The following is a 15,007-nucleotide window of genomic DNA, read 5'->3' on the forward strand; positions in this document are numbered from 1 at the left end:
AAACCCTAAACCCTAAACCCTAAACCCTAAACCCTAAACCCTAAACCCTAAACCCTAAACCCTAAACCCTAAACCCTAAACCCTAAACCCTAAACCCTAAACCCTAAACCCTAAACCCTAAACCCTAAACCCTAAACCCTAAACCCTAAACCCTAAACCCTAAACCCTAAACCCTAAACCCTAAACCCTAAACCCTAAACCCTAAACCCTAAACCCTAAACCCTAAACCCTAAACCCTAAACCCTAAACCCTAAACCCTAAACCCTAAACCCTAAACCCTAAACCCTAAACCCTAAACCCTAAACCCTAAACCCTAAACCCTAAACCCTAAACCCTAAACCCTAAACCCTAAACCCTAAACCCTAAACCCTAAACCCTAAACCCTAAACCCTAAACCCTAAACCCTAAACCCTAAACCCTAAACCCTAAACCCTAAACCCTAAACCCTAAACCCTAAACCCTAAACCCTAAACCCTAAACCCTAAACCCTAAACCCTAAACCCTAAACCCTAAACCCTAAACCCTAAACCCTAAACCCTAAACCCTAAACCCTAAACCCTAAACCCTAAACCCTAAACCCTAAACCCTAAACCCTAAACCCTAAACCCTAAACCCTAAACCCTAAACCCTAAACCCTAAACCCTAAACCCTAAACCCTAAACCCTAAACCCTAAACCCTAAACCCTAAACCCTAAACCCTAAACCCTAAACCCTAAACCCTAAACCCTAAACCCTAAACCCTAAACCCTAAACCCTAAACCCTAAACCCTAAACCCTAAACCCTAAACCCTAAACCCTAAACCCTAAACCCTAAACCCTAAACCCTAAACCCTAAACCCTAAACCCTAAACCCTAAACCCTAAACCCTAAACCCTAAACCCTAAACCCTAAACCCTAAACCCTAAACCCTAAACCCTAAACCCTAAACCCTAAACCCTAAACCCTAAACCCTAAACCCTAAACCCTAAACCCTAAACCCTAAACCCTAAACCCTAAACCCTAAACCCTAAACCCTAAACCCTAAACCCTAAACCCTAAACCCTAAACCCTAAACCCTAAACCCTAAACCCTAAACCCTAAACCCTAAACCCTAAACCCTAAACCCTAAACCCTAAACCCTAAACCCTAAACCCTAAACCCTAAACCCTAAACCCTAAACCCTAAACCCTAAACCCTAAACCCTAAACCCTAAACCCTAAACCCTAAACCCTAAACCCTAAACCCTAAACCCTAAACCCTAAACCCTAAACCCTAAACCCTAAACCCTAAACCCTAAACCCTAAACCCTAAACCCTAAACCCTAAACCCTAAACCCTAAACCCTAAACCCTAAACCCTAAACCCTAAACCCTAAACCCTAAACCCTAAACCCTAAACCCTAAACCCTAAACCCTAAACCCTAAACCCTAAACCCTAAACCCTAAACCCTAAACCCTAAACCCTAAACCCTAAACCCTAAACCCTAAACCCTAAACCCTAAACCCTAAACCCTAAACCCTAAACCCTAAACCCTAAACCCTAAACCCTAAACCCTAAACCCTAAACCCTAAACCCTAAACCCTAAACCCTAAACCCTAAACCCTAAACCCTAAACCCTAAACCCTAAACCCTAAACCCTAAACCCTAAACCCTAAACCCTAAACCCTAAACCCTAAACCCTAAACCCTAAACCCTAAACCCTAAACCCTAAACCCTAAACCCTAAACCCTAAACCCTAAACCCTAAACCCTAAACCCTAAACCCTAAACCCTAAACCCTAAACCCTAAACCCTAAACCCTAAACCCTAAACCCTAAACCCTAAACCCTAAACCCTAAACCCTAAACCCTAAACCCTAAACCCTAAACCCTAAACCCTAAACCCTAAACCCTAAACCCTAAACCCTAAACCCTAAACCCTAAACCCTAAACCCTAAACCCTAAACCCTAAACCCTAAACCCTAAACCCTAAACCCTAAACCCTAAACCCTAAACCCTAAACCCTAAACCCTAAACCCTAAACCCTAAACCCTAAACCCTAAACCCTAAACCCTAAACCCTAAACCCTAAACCCTAAACCCTAAACCCTAAACCCTAAACCCTAAACCCTAAACCCTAAACCCTAAACCCTAAACCCTAAACCCTAAACCCTAAACCCTAAACCCTAAACCCTAAACCCTAAACCCTAAACCCTAAACCCTAAACCCTAAACCCTAAACCCTAAACCCTAAACCCTAAACCCTAAACCCTAAACCCTAAACCCTAAACCCTAAACCCTAAACCCTAAACCCTAAACCCTAAACCCTAAACCCTAAACCCTAAACCCTAAACCCTAAACCCTAAACCCTAAACCCTAAACCCTAAACCCTAAACCCTAAACCCTAAACCCTAAACCCTAAACCCTAAACCCTAAACCCTAAACCCTAAACCCTAAACCCTAAACCCTAAACCCTAAACCCTAAACCCTAAACCCTAAACCCTAAACCCTAAACCCTAAACCCTAAACCCTAAACCCTAAACCCTAAACCCTAAACCCTAAACCCTAAACCCTAAACCCTAAACCCTAAACCCTAAACCCTAAACCTTATCAGCTGAAATCTGACGACGTTTAGGAAGTTTGCTTTTGCATATTTCCTCCCAAATTTATATTAGCACAAAACTGAATTTCAAACAAATTTGATACAGAGTGGTGAAACCTTTTGATAGAGCGGATGCGTCCCCGAAGGAACTTTTGGAAAAAAAGTCTTGGAAGGTATGAGTACCTTAGATCAACCTTTTCATAATAAGAACTCTTTGTAAAGACCAACCTTTTCATAATAAGAACTCTTTGTAAAGACCAAAGTTCGTAAGCTACATACTCCACATGCCATTTTTTTTAGGTGAATGAAAGCTTGTTCCCATGTGATCTATCTAAAGATACTTTGTTGATAGCCAAAGATGCAGTAGAAAAAGCAGTAAAATCATGGGGTAAGGCATCTTTGACTGAGTACTCTTGTGAAAAGGTATATATCACACTCTGTTACGATCATTTCTCTGTGCCTGGATATCGCAAAAGTAAATATGCAAAACAATTGTACAATCCCCTACAAAACACAGGACTCGTCACACATACCTTACAAAGCACGGAAATACTAAGAAGAAATATTGGAAGTAAGAGGAGTAGGTTTGATGAGTCTATTTCATATGTAAGGGGCCCACATGAGATGAGGTGATTGCAAAGCTGAGGGATGCCTTTACAAAAATTGTGGAAGAATACAAAGTATACACTGAAGAGGAGAAAAAGAAGGTAACCGTTCCATCTGATCTCCTTCTAAAGTTAATATGTTTTCATTTAGAGTAAAAGTTAATTTAAATTGCTTCTTTTTTATTTTTATTTTTGTTTTTGCAAGGTAATTGAAGCAGGTGGTCTCCATGTGGTTGGAACAGAGCGGCATGAGTCACGCCGAATTGATAATCAGGTAGTAATTTAGAGAATCTGAGGCAGATATATTCAATTAAAAACTAATTTACAGAAATATTCCATTAATAGTTTGCTTTTTGGTTGTTGTGCTAAGCTTCGAGGTAGAAGAGGTAGGCGAGGAGACCCTGGAAGCTCTTGTTTTTTCCTTAGCCTTGAGGATAACATCTTCCGTATCTTCGGTGGAGACCGCATTCAGGTTTGTTTCCCTCTCTTCTATGTATTTTTTTACATGTGTGCAATCGATCTAAATTAAGCTTCAATAAATTCACCTCTATGGTTACTGTCCGATTAGGTTAGTTGATTGGGTTGGAATCTTATTAATCTTCTGGTGTATCGGGTGGGGTCCATCCTGACTCATCAATGCTTAATTGTAACTTCTTCCCAATTTATCCATAAATAAATGAGAAAAAGAAATCTCTAACGAGTATCAGATGCTTGCTAAATTGACAATGTAGACCTGTTGAAAACTAAGCAGACCTGTCCCAATAATTAATTGAGTCTGACCTGTCCCTTTAGGTTGAGCTTGTGCTGCAGTTCTTTTTACCTTGTGATGGGTTGGGTTTGACCTGGCCTGATTTTATTATAATATTACCAACCTGACCAGACTGGTCGCCACCCCTACTTCAGCATATCAGTACTACCTAGGTAGCACCATAGATATGGTCAGTTGTATATGATCTGCCAATCATCATGGAAAGTAATAATGAGTCGTAGAACAAGTCACACACACGAAACACACACAGGGAGAAGAGAATGGTACACAATATTTAATTTTATTAACTACGTAGGGTCTAATGCGTGCTTTTAGAGTAGAAGATCTGCCAATAGAATCACAGATGCTGACAAAAGCCCTGGATGAGGCCCAGAGAAAAGTCGAGAATTGCTTCTTTGACATCAGAAAGCAGCTGTTTGAATTTGATGAGGTTTTGAACAGCCAGAGAGACCGTGTTTATGCTGAGCGGAGGCGGGCTCTTGTCTCTGACAGCCTCCAATCTCTTATTGTTGAATATGTAGAGCTTACCATGGATGACATTCTAGAGGTAATTAATACGTAAAATGTCATGAATGATGTATAAAATATAAAATTGTAGGAAGCATGCTAGGATACTCTTAGAAAACATAAAGATTGTCTCAAAACTACGTAATCAAGCAGACTTTCTTTTGTGCAAATAATTGAAAGAGAAGGAAACTAAATGTCTTTCTAAAGTCAGGGATTTGTTTACTTTATTTATTTTAAGATTTCTTTATTTAAGAATATAAAACAAACGAACATCTGGGATTATTATGGTTTTGTAATGAGGATTGTATGTTTTTTTCTTTACTTTTTTTTCCCTTGTGTGTTTTTCGGCACATATATTTCTTGCCTAAAAAGTTAATTTTTTATTTTTTGCAAGCTAGGCAAATATTGGTATTGATACACCTAGAGAAAACTGGGATCTAGAGAAGCTGATTGCAAAACTTCAACAGTAAGTTTTATTACACTGACAAATTAGATTTTTTCTTTCTTATTTGGGTATAAGTCTAAATATAAAAATTAGAGAACTGGCAAGGATTTCAATTTGTTTACAGAAGGTAGCAGAATTGGGTCACTGCTAACTTTAGGGTCACTGTTGAAACCTGAAAGGAATCATTGCTAACATTTGGGATTGATTTGTGTCTTTAGTTAGCATCCACAGAAGATCGAAAAAGAGTCGAATGGTATTGCAATCTTTCAGACTCTTTCCTCTATAACATATATGCTAGCTTGATTTAATTTGATATGTCAGTTTCGGATGAAGGTAAGACTTAAATCAACCCCGGACATTTAGCAATGGTTCTGTTTGAAGTTCTAAAAGGACCTGAATTCTAGTAAATCCTGTTCTTAGTATTGCTGTAAAAGAAAATTGAAAACCTTACCTATTCCATAATTTTAATAGCAAGTCTTTTCTATAATATTTATTCAGTTTATTATCGTGGACTGTCTTGAGATGAATTAAACATTATTGTATTAAGGTATTGCTATCTATTAAATGACTTGATGCCTGAGTTGATCGCATTTAAGTGCTCAACATATGAGGAATTACAACAGTACCTTTGTCTCAGGTGGTGTTAAGCATACCTTACAACAGTTCAAGGTTTTTTTTGGAAATACTTTTTCCTTGCCATTCTGAAAAGGTATTTATAATTTTTATTTTCAGGAGCTCATTGAGAAACAGGCACCTGGTTTGATGAGAGAGGCTGAGAGATTCCTTATCTTGAGCAATATTGATAAATTGTGGAAAGAACATTTACAACCTCTGAAATTGGAGTAAACCGCATTATAAAATCATATAATATAGCATCTGTGTAAGAGGTCCTATTTTACCGCTCATGTTTCCCATCAGTCTTAAGCATTATTGAACAGCTTAAATTACTATCATTTTTCTTCATGAAAGTAATCGTAAAGATCCTAATGATTTCTATTTGAAATCTTTCTGTTTTCATTCCAAAATTGAAAATATATGCTAACAGATAAAGTAGTGCATACAATAGAATAGCTCATGCAATTGACATGAAAATTAACTTTATCATTTATTTCATATGGCAAGGAGTTTACTCATGCCATTGAAGCCAAGCAGGTAGCTGCTCAGGAGGCGGAGCGTGCTAAGTTCATTTTTGAAAAGGCTGAGCTGGACATGAAGAGTGCTATTATTAGAGCTGAGGTGCATTGTCTTTTTCCTTTATTCTTATTTATCTTTTATTATTTTTGTTGTTTAGTGAGTTTATGGTACCATACATAGCGCGGAGGATTGGTCTATACTATGGATCAGTATTTTTATTTTTAAAGTTCAAATAGTTGATCTAAACCTTTCAACATATCTCCATATGAATTGTTTTTTAATTTTTAACAGTTTTTTTTACTATTTTTTCAGATAGGTAGAAATCACTTCAGCTAAATATTCTAGACCATTCACAAGTAGTAATTTTCTACCTTTTTAAAAAAATTCTAGAAAATGTAAAATTTAGTCTACAAGTACAAATTCATATGGAGATAATAGAGGCATGAAGGCAGTTAGAGCAGTTAGATTAGTTGGACTAGATTTGGTCATGTAACTGCAATTAGTTAGATCAATGAGATGAATGTAATTACAATAAAACCAGTGAGTTGTAGCCTATATAAACAGCCAATTGTAATCTGTTGAATCATAATAGAAAGAATTCATTTCATTCAACATTTCTCTTCTCGTTTAGGAGATCATGATGAACGGTTTAGATTGACTATTTGAACTTTGAAAATGAAAATATTGATTCATAGTACAAACCAATCCGCGCTATGCATAGTAAGTATTACCATAGCCTCAGTCTTTGTTGTTTGGGATAAGCTTTCAGTTACTTTGGTTGTTTTTGTGACTTGTTCTTTTTAGATAATAAGCATTACACATTGCATTTGATTATAATTTTACCTACTTAATCTAATCATTTTTCTTGGAATTTATTGTTATGAGGGGACGCACAATGGCTATTAGTAAGCAGGTAGAATTGAAGCTTCGAATTGATACGGCTGCCGGTGGGGAATGTGCTACGTCTGCTTTTGCAAAAAGAAAAATTCTTCCAGCTCTCACAATAGATTGGTCGGAATCAAATAAATGACAGGTGGGGTTTATGTGAGAAGAGTGAAAAAAAGTTTAATAGTAAGAGAAAATTGAGTATTGGTGTCTATATTCACTACCTTAAAGCCACTGTAGTATATTGAAACGATTTAGGCAAGTATTTCTCAGTAATATTAACCTATTCTACTGGAACCACTTGGTACCATAGGCGTGTATGTTAGTGCTGGTATTTGTTCCATCCTCTTTTGGCTCTTTCCATTATTATCCGAGTCTTCATAATTGATTGTAAGGGTGGTGAATCAGGATGATTGGTGTAGACACAGATACACCCTCTATGAATCATGCCATCAGATACCTTCATGGTAAGCTGTTCTATGATAACACATAACAGAACTTCAGTAATGTCAGTGTAATGTACTCTTTAAAGCAAGAATTTACCATGCATACTCTTATTGTTGTTTACATTATATCCTAGAAATCATTAATAGTTCCTCGGTGCCAGAATATTTTTTTCTTCCTCAGTTCTGTGAAAATTGAAAAACAATGAATGGGAGGGATATATGTGAAATTTTTATTCTTTAAAGGGTCTATAAGAAATTCATTGTTTCACAATGTTGTGCGTTGTATTTGATTACTGTAAGGTACACATTACTTTTCCTAAACTATTTTGTTGTCATATTTTAGAGACATGGTTTTAGGATAGATCTGGCTTCCATGCTAGCTGATCTAAAACCTCGATTTCTCAGGTTTCCAGGTCAAAATTTTAATTATCTTTTCTTATATCTTAATTTTAATGAACAAACTAACATCATTGGGTTTTGTCAGATGGCTGCAAATTCAGAGTTCTTCGGAGCTAGTTTGTGTTTAATTTCTCAATTTTTTTTCTTCTTAAAATGAAATAGCAGCTTGTCATGTGAAGTACCTGACTTGTAAATTCCTGATGCGGGTCCGGGTCCGGGCGGGTCTGGGCGGGTTTGGGTCCGGGTTTCGGGGATAAGTGCGGGTTTAGTCCAGTTCGGATCCGGTTCTTCACGGTTCAGTCCTGGTTTATATGGTTCCACGGGTGAGTCCGGCTCGGGTTTGGGCAGGTCTAGTGAAATAAATCGACCCAAATCCTTTCTAGACCTGTCTCTTGATCCGGTACTGTTTGGTCCGGGTCTGTTTTTTTTCAATGCACTATTAAGGAATAGTGTATTTTAGGATGGCTTAGGGTTCAGGGTTTTTGACTTCTAAAGGTTTTATTTTTTTTATAGTTTTTTTAGTGTTTTTTAGGGGTTTTAAAGGTTTAGGGTATTATATATTTTTTTAGGGTTTTGGCTCTTTCTATATATATTTTTATGGTTTTTATGATTTTTGGTTTAGTTTTTATTAGGGCTTTAAGGTATATAATTTTTTAGGGTTTTGGTTATATATGTGTGTGTGTGTGTGTGTGATTTTTGGTATAGTTTTATCAGGGTTTTTGGCTTGGTTTTGGATTAAGGGTTTATTTTCAGGGATTTAAAGTGTTTCTAAGCGTTTATGGTTTAGGCGTTTTAAGGTTTAGGGTTTACCTTTATGAATTTTAAGTGTTTTTAAGGGGTTTGGGGATTAGCATGATAAATTGTTAATTTGTCATTTCCTTGCGCTAAATTTTTAAAATTTTGGGGTTATTGTTGGTTATTGGGTTCAATATTAGGCACATGATAATTGATAAGCTATCATGCATACTCCATCGTTGTACGTCGTTTTCTGTGATTCGTGATTGATATGTCCTTTATCGCGGTCACACTCTCAGCCCACACCCTTTTAGGGTACAATACAATATTTTCTCATCTTTCTCAAAGTTGGTTGTTTTGGTTTGTATCCAAGGAACAGGCTACAATAATACTTAATTGCCAACCATGACGGACTTGAAAATTTAACCAGATATACGAACATATAAATTCATGAAATGAAGAATAAGCTCATAGAAATTATATCTGATTTGCTAAGTCTAACACTTATATATATGCACTTGACTCGGGTCAGCCTCATCTTTGAGAACATCTAATTATTCAATAAACAAATTTATTCACCACAACACCCAGAATATAGTCATTTCACTTGCAAATGAGGCCCAAATTTTCCAATTTTTTCCAATTTTTGCAAGTGCATTCAGAGGATACTGAGATATTTTTACAACTAGGGACCCAACCTAAAGCTTATCGTGATAAATAAGTAAAATTTCTATTAACAACGAATCTGCCCTTCAAAAATCAAGACACTTGGTTCCCTGTGAACTGGTACAGTTGAATACCATAAAACAATTGATCATGTACTCCCCTATATATACACACAAATCATTCTATATACGTATAACTACTTTTTATTATAAAACTGGTGCAAGTACTAAAAAACACAGAAAGGGCAGTGGAAGAAGAAATGTTATTAAATTAGCATTATAGCCTAACATGACAATTTGGTTTACATGCTGTAAGTATTAAAACATACATATCAATGAGAATTTAAAAACTTATTACAAAAAGAAACTCCATGAATTGCTTCGTACAGGTAAAAATATATTGAGGCTATGGTACTATGCATAGCGTCCATTGGTCCACTTTGAATATGTACTTATAAACCGTTCAACCTGGTTTTTATATGAATATTTACTTGTAAATTGAAGTTTACATTTTTGAGATATTGAACAAATTGTGTGACTTCAAAGGAAAATTTATATAAAAAATACAAGCACCGACCATCATTTTGTGAACAGTTCAAATTCCCGATAGTTATAAATTGAAGACACCACACTACAATTAAAAAATAAATCAATTGAAACCCTTTCACAAAATTTGGTTGTCAAAATACCTTAATTATTTCGTCACGTCTTTAATTTTTGTATAGATAATGAAAGAGATAATTGTTTTACTATATTATAAAAATATATTAACATTTTATATATTGTTTTATTTTATCTATGCTTAAATTTTATTGACAATTTAATTTAAAAAAATAATTGGCAATTAACATTTATCTTTATTTTTACAAAATCACTAAAGAAAATGGCATTATTACTTATATAAATTAAACGTGAATTGACCATAAAATATACTAATTAAATGCAAATAATCGTGGTCAATGACAAGTGCCTTATGATTAAAAAAATAACAATCTAAACTAACACTATAATAAAAAAAATGTACACGGACTATGGTAAAATTATTTGCACCTAATTTAAAATGATAGGATATCTCATAAATTTCTCGGTATCATATTGAATTGACAAAATTTGGAATTATCAATATAATCTTATTTAATAAAATAACACAACAAAATCTAGCTAAGGTTTCATACCAGTCTATTTTAATTTTGTTGTATTATTTAATAAAATAATACAACAAAATGTAACTGTCATCCACCAATTAATACAAATTAATTCAACTTTTCAACTTGTGATCAGAAAACGAAAAAATATAATATAAATTTGTGAAGACACCAGAAAACTAGAGTAGAATTAATGCAAGTAAGACCAATGTCAATGTCATTGGAGACCGATAATCAATGTATACAATATTAATGTATTTATATGATATAATAAAATCTTTTGTTTTTGGGATAGCTTTATTTTTTTTTAAAGTTTTATGGAAATACAAATAATGAACATTGTAGTATATTTATTTCTATTTTACATTTAATCTAGAAAATTAAATAATGTACAAGATACACAAAAAAGAATTTAGGTAAAATAACATAGTTTTATGAGGAGGGTTCAAATGCACCCAAATTTTTGTGCACCTAAATGCACCCTATATTTCAAATCTTTTTTTTCCATTTTCAAAGTCCGAATAGCCAATCCGAACCGTTAGATGCGATCTATATATTAAGATGTACTTGGAGACCAAATTTTATATTTTTTGGAATTATTTTAATATTTATTAAGCCACTTTGAAAATCGCTGATCCAATGGTCCAGAAAATGTAAAATCAGCGATTTTCAAAGTGGCTTAATAAATAGTAAAAAAATTTCAAAAAATATAAAATTTGGTCTCCAAGTACATCTTAATATATAGATCGCATCTAACGGTTCGGATTGACTATTCGGACTTTGAAAACGGAAAAAAAAGATTTGAAATATAGGGTGCATTTGGGTGCACAAAAATTTGGATGCATTTGAACCCTCCTCTAGTTTTATATACTTAACTTTTAAGAAAATAAAATTTTAATTTTCTTTTTTACCTTGTCATTACAAATAAATGAGGGTATGGACCTTTATTTTTTTCAATTAGCGCATTTTGACAAATCTGAGAGATATAATTTGATTTTTAGAGATTTGATTTGATTATGCATAGATTTGGTATTAATTATCTGCAACGGCCTTTTTTTTCCACCGCCTCGCCAGATGCTTGTTAAACAAACCTCTCCAGCGCTTTTTTTCCCAAAATCCCAAATCGAGCTGGCCTTCTCTCTTTCATCACGAAAACAAAATTTTCTCTTTCAAATACTCCTCTCCTCTCCTCTCCTCTCTAGCGCTTTTTCCCAAAATCCCAAAATCGAGTTCGCCGCCTCAGCCTCACTTACCTCACCCCTCTCCCTCCCCTTCCCACCAGTTCAAACCTCACCCTGACCTCGTAGGGGAGAAGAAGTGAAACATTTCTAAACTATGTTCTTCCGCTACAGCACGCTCGCTACTGGCCTCTACTTGTACCCTGTGCTACGACACTTCTTTACCTCAATCATCGCTTTAGGGTTTCCAGCTCCACCGGTGAAAAATTCAAATCAGGTGAGGTCTTGGTCCAGAGAGAGCCCACTGGAGGCGTCCCAGTTATTGTTAAAATTCACAAGGTTGAGGAAGAGGTCCAAGAGGAGGAGCCAGGTAAGTGCTGGTTGAAGGGGCTGCAAAAGCAATACAAGCTTATTGGTGCCACCTCTCTCGCCTTCATCATATGCAACATGGACAAGGTAAACAAATAGAGTCACAGAAAAATCATGCATTCTTGGTACCACTCGGTTTCAGGCATCTAAAGCATTGTTGACAATTTTAGGTGAATTTGATCATTACAATAATTCCAATGTAACACCAATTTGGGTGGAATTCAACCACAGCAGGATTGGTGCAATCCTCTTTCTTCTGGGGCTATGCTCTCAGCCAATTACCTGGTGGTTGGCTTGCCAAATTATTTGGGGAAGGTATGTTTTATTGAAGATCAAATAATCAATTAGAGATCAATTAGTCTTAATAATCATGCGTGTACATACTCTACCTTTTCTTTTACAGTATCCTAGGCAACTACTAGTTTCCATTGAACATAAACTGTACAGTTTTATTACACATAACTTGATCATTCTCTCCTCCAACATGCCTAAACTACCCCTAATTGGTCATTGTCCTAAGTGCACCAAGGTGTTTCATGAACTTAATTTCAAAATCGTTGGATCGGGTTTGAAGAAAAAACAAATTTCTAACAAGTTGATCTTGATATGCTTCAAAAACTGCACATTTTTGTTCAAATTTACAGAAAAGTGCTGGAAGTAGCCATGGTAGTATGGTTGTTGGCTACTGCCATTGTGCCAGTGGTCGCAGGGTTTATGCCTGCACTTCTTTTGTCAAGAGGTTTGGTAATCTCTTCTTTCACCTATTGCTTGTGTGTTTCTGTGGAACCTACCAAAAAACCAGAAGAAAATTTATGAAACTAATTAACTGAGACCAACGATTACCCAAACCAGCAGTAGATATTACATTACTGGTAAATTACAAAGTATGTACTCCTGCTTATGTAATGAAAGATAATTTCCAAAGTTTCGGAGTCTTGCTTTCTTCTTTTTTGTCTGTTTGATCTATTTATTTATGCATTTATATATTCAGGTAGGTATAGGAGAAGGTGTTTCACCATCAGCTGCAACTGATCTGATTGTCTGGTCAGACCCTGCAGGACGAAACTTTTATTTTTCTTCATTCTTTTATCATGAATATTGGTTCGATTTGTTCATCTTGTTTTTTTTCTTAAAACCATTCCATTTTATTTTTTATTTATACGTAGGTCTATTTCATTGGAAGAGCACTCCAGGGCTGTTGCAATAGTGTTTGGTGGACTCAGTATTGGAAGTGTTTTGGGGTACTTTTTTTTAATTATTATTACTTTTTTAATTTTAAATAATTTTACCTAATCTAATATCTTATTTGAATACCAGGAATTTGATATGAATTTTGTCCATATTGTTATGATTGTAGACTATTGTTAGCTCCCTCAATTATTCATAATTTCGGATGGGAATCAGTCTTCTTTGCATTTGGGCTTGTAGGTATTATCTGGTAAGTAAAGTTTAACTTCAAGTCTTTACTATAGAGAATAGTTTTATCTTTTATTGAACATATAATAGAGAACTTTATTTTCATATTAACTTTTCTCTGATCTCACAAAAAAGGAGGTAAAATCTATTCACAAAAAAGGGGTGACAAGAAGGGAAGGGTGACTTTTGATTTGCTTTCTTAAATTGAATATATCATCCCCTGTGCGAATATAAATATAGGTGCTTGATATTTGAGCTTGTAAAGGAAGACCAATCAATGGTTAATATAGAAGAGCTATTTAGTAAGTCACAATCCTGATGGTCTTTTCTTGTAACATTGTAAAATCACGTTATTGCATAAAATTCACTATTTTTTTTTTTTTCACTTTGTGAGCAGAAATAAATGGTGATGTGTCTTTGGAAGGATCTTCGGATACATCTCTAAAAGAAATGGGCAATTCGCTAAAGGTTGTCTACATCTTAAATATATAGTTCAGTAAACCAAGTTGCTCGTAGATTAAATTTTAGTTTAATTAAAATTAAATAGGAGGTACCATGGAAGGCATTTTTCAAAAGCGAGGCAGTATGGGCTATGATATATGCTCACTTTTGTGGAAGCTAGGGCCACTACACGTCTCGCTTGGTTGCCTACCTTTTTTAGGTACATCTTTTTTTTTTGCTTTTCATTTTTTTAATCTGTGCCCAGCTTGTTGGTAAATAGAGGGCATAATACCACTTACCAATACTAATGGTGCTTCTGGAGACATGACCGTACATGTACACACTTGAGTCATACCATACTTGGCCCGACAGGACAAGAGGTGATTTACCATTTCTGGTTAAGCCTCTCAAAGTTTCTTTTGTATATTTTTTATTAAATTAAGTTGCAATTTATTTTCTGACATTGATTTCCATGTGATAAAGATTGGATTGCTAACTAGGACTGATTTGGAAATTTCTTTCATTATTTTGTTGCAAGTTATATGAAAGCATTTGGTATTTGATAGATTCAGCATTAGTTCACAACTTAGGATTAGGATAGACTTAAATAAGAAAGTCTAGATATATATATTTAGGCCTAATTGATACTGAAATTTATAAGCCTGAATTTGGGTCTGGTTTTCTTTTGAATTCACTGCTTAAACTGAGGTACCTTATAAATTGTTAATGGTACATGGCACTAGTTGTATCTAATTTAACTATAATGTTATTTTAACAAATCGTGTTGTAATGAACTAATAAGGTAACTGAAAACACCTATCTTGGTACAATATTGAGACCAGTTGCTCATAGTTGAAGCCTTTGAGCAGCATTGCATTTTCCATTTATGCCATCACCTCATAATTTGAACTGTGCCTTAGAGCTAAATATGTGTGTCGAGCATCTTCATGTGTTATGGTGTTATATTTACAGTCTATCCATATAGCTGGAACAAAGGAAAAAAGGTTCAGTTGCTGCATTTATTTCTAATATTTTGTGGAAGGCTACAAAGTCGGTACCTATACTAGGTACAATCTCTGTCTTTTCTTTCAAATTAACCTAGTAACCAAACTATTAATGAATTTACAGTTATAACTTATAACCTTCTCGTGCAGCCCGCACATAATGACAATTAGGGAGCGCATTTCAATAGGAAAAGAAGGCAAACCTATCCAATCTGATATGTTAAGCAATATTTTTCAACAAGTCAAGGGTAAAATTGATGATTCAATAGCTTCTGAAAATGGAGCCCTTTCTCATTTTGAGGTAGCTTA

General features: G+C 35.1%; 2 protein-coding genes across 8 annotated transcripts; both read left to right on the plus strand.

Moving 5' to 3' along the window:
* Positions 1 to 2,612: 2,612 nt before the first annotated feature.
* Positions 2,613 to 7,939, plus strand: LOC144543862 (protein translocase subunit SecA, chloroplastic-like). Of its 7 annotated transcripts, XM_078292308.1 has the most exons (10): positions 2,613 to 2,728; positions 2,856 to 2,978; positions 3,167 to 3,262; positions 3,366 to 3,434; positions 3,506 to 3,632; positions 4,225 to 4,476; positions 4,835 to 4,902; positions 5,614 to 5,761; positions 6,004 to 6,117; positions 6,901 to 7,939. In XM_078292308.1, the coding sequence occupies exons 4-8, from the start codon at positions 3,388 to 3,390 to the stop codon at positions 5,642 to 5,644; spliced, it is 525 nt and encodes a 174-aa protein (XP_078148434.1). In that variant the 5' UTR covers positions 2,613 to 2,728; positions 2,856 to 2,978; positions 3,167 to 3,262; positions 3,366 to 3,387; the 3' UTR covers positions 5,645 to 5,761; positions 6,004 to 6,117; positions 6,901 to 7,939. The 7 variants fall into 7 exon arrangements, with proteins under 7 accessions (XP_078148434.1, XP_078148432.1, XP_078148433.1 ...); XM_078292306.1 differs by lacking the exon at positions 6,901 to 7,939 and having other exon boundaries at positions 5,614 to 5,768; positions 6,004 to 6,471; XM_078292307.1 differs by lacking the exon at positions 6,901 to 7,939 and having other exon boundaries at positions 6,007 to 6,470.
* Positions 6,911 to 14,736, plus strand: LOC144543886 (putative anion transporter 6, chloroplastic). The gene is made up of 11 exons (XM_078292337.1): positions 6,911 to 6,928; positions 11,643 to 11,924; positions 11,980 to 12,152; positions 12,482 to 12,581; positions 12,829 to 12,881; positions 13,004 to 13,078; positions 13,195 to 13,275; positions 13,494 to 13,555; positions 13,651 to 13,721; positions 13,801 to 13,914; positions 14,667 to 14,736. The coding sequence occupies exons 1-10, from the start codon at positions 6,911 to 6,913 to the stop codon at positions 13,873 to 13,875; spliced, it is 990 nt and encodes a 329-aa protein (XP_078148463.1). The 3' UTR covers positions 13,876 to 13,914; positions 14,667 to 14,736.
* Positions 14,737 to 15,007: the final 271 nt, after the last annotated feature.

This window comes from Carex rostrata, chromosome 25 (genome assembly GCF_964058835.1).
Source record: "Carex rostrata chromosome 25, lpCarRost1.2, whole genome shotgun sequence".
Classification (NCBI taxonomy): Eukaryota; Viridiplantae; Streptophyta; class Magnoliopsida; order Poales; family Cyperaceae; genus Carex; species Carex rostrata.

What these genes read in the sequence shown, in the direction of transcription:
- LOC144543862 (XM_078292304.1), top strand. Translation starts at nt 3,388, where the DNA reads ATGTGGTTGGAACAGAGCGGCATGAGTCACGCCGAATTGATAATCAG. An exon ending in TCGGTGGAGACCGCATTCAG is followed by an intron (nt 3,633 to 4,224) that starts GTTTGTTTCCCT and finishes TTAACTACGTAG; the next exon opens with GGTCTAATGCGTGCTTTTAG. An exon ending in CCATGGATGACATTCTAGAG is followed by an intron (nt 4,477 to 4,834) that starts GTAATTAATACG and finishes TTTGCAAGCTAG; the next exon opens with GCAAATATTGGTATTGATAC.
- LOC144543886 (XM_078292337.1), top strand. An exon ending in TTCTTTTGTCAAGAGGTTTG is followed by an intron (nt 12,582 to 12,828) that starts GTAATCTCTTCT and finishes TTATATATTCAG; the next exon opens with GTAGGTATAGGAGAAGGTGT. An exon ending in TAATATAGAAGAGCTATTTA is followed by an intron (nt 13,556 to 13,650) that starts GTAAGTCACAAT and finishes CTTTGTGAGCAG; the next exon opens with AAATAAATGGTGATGTGTCT.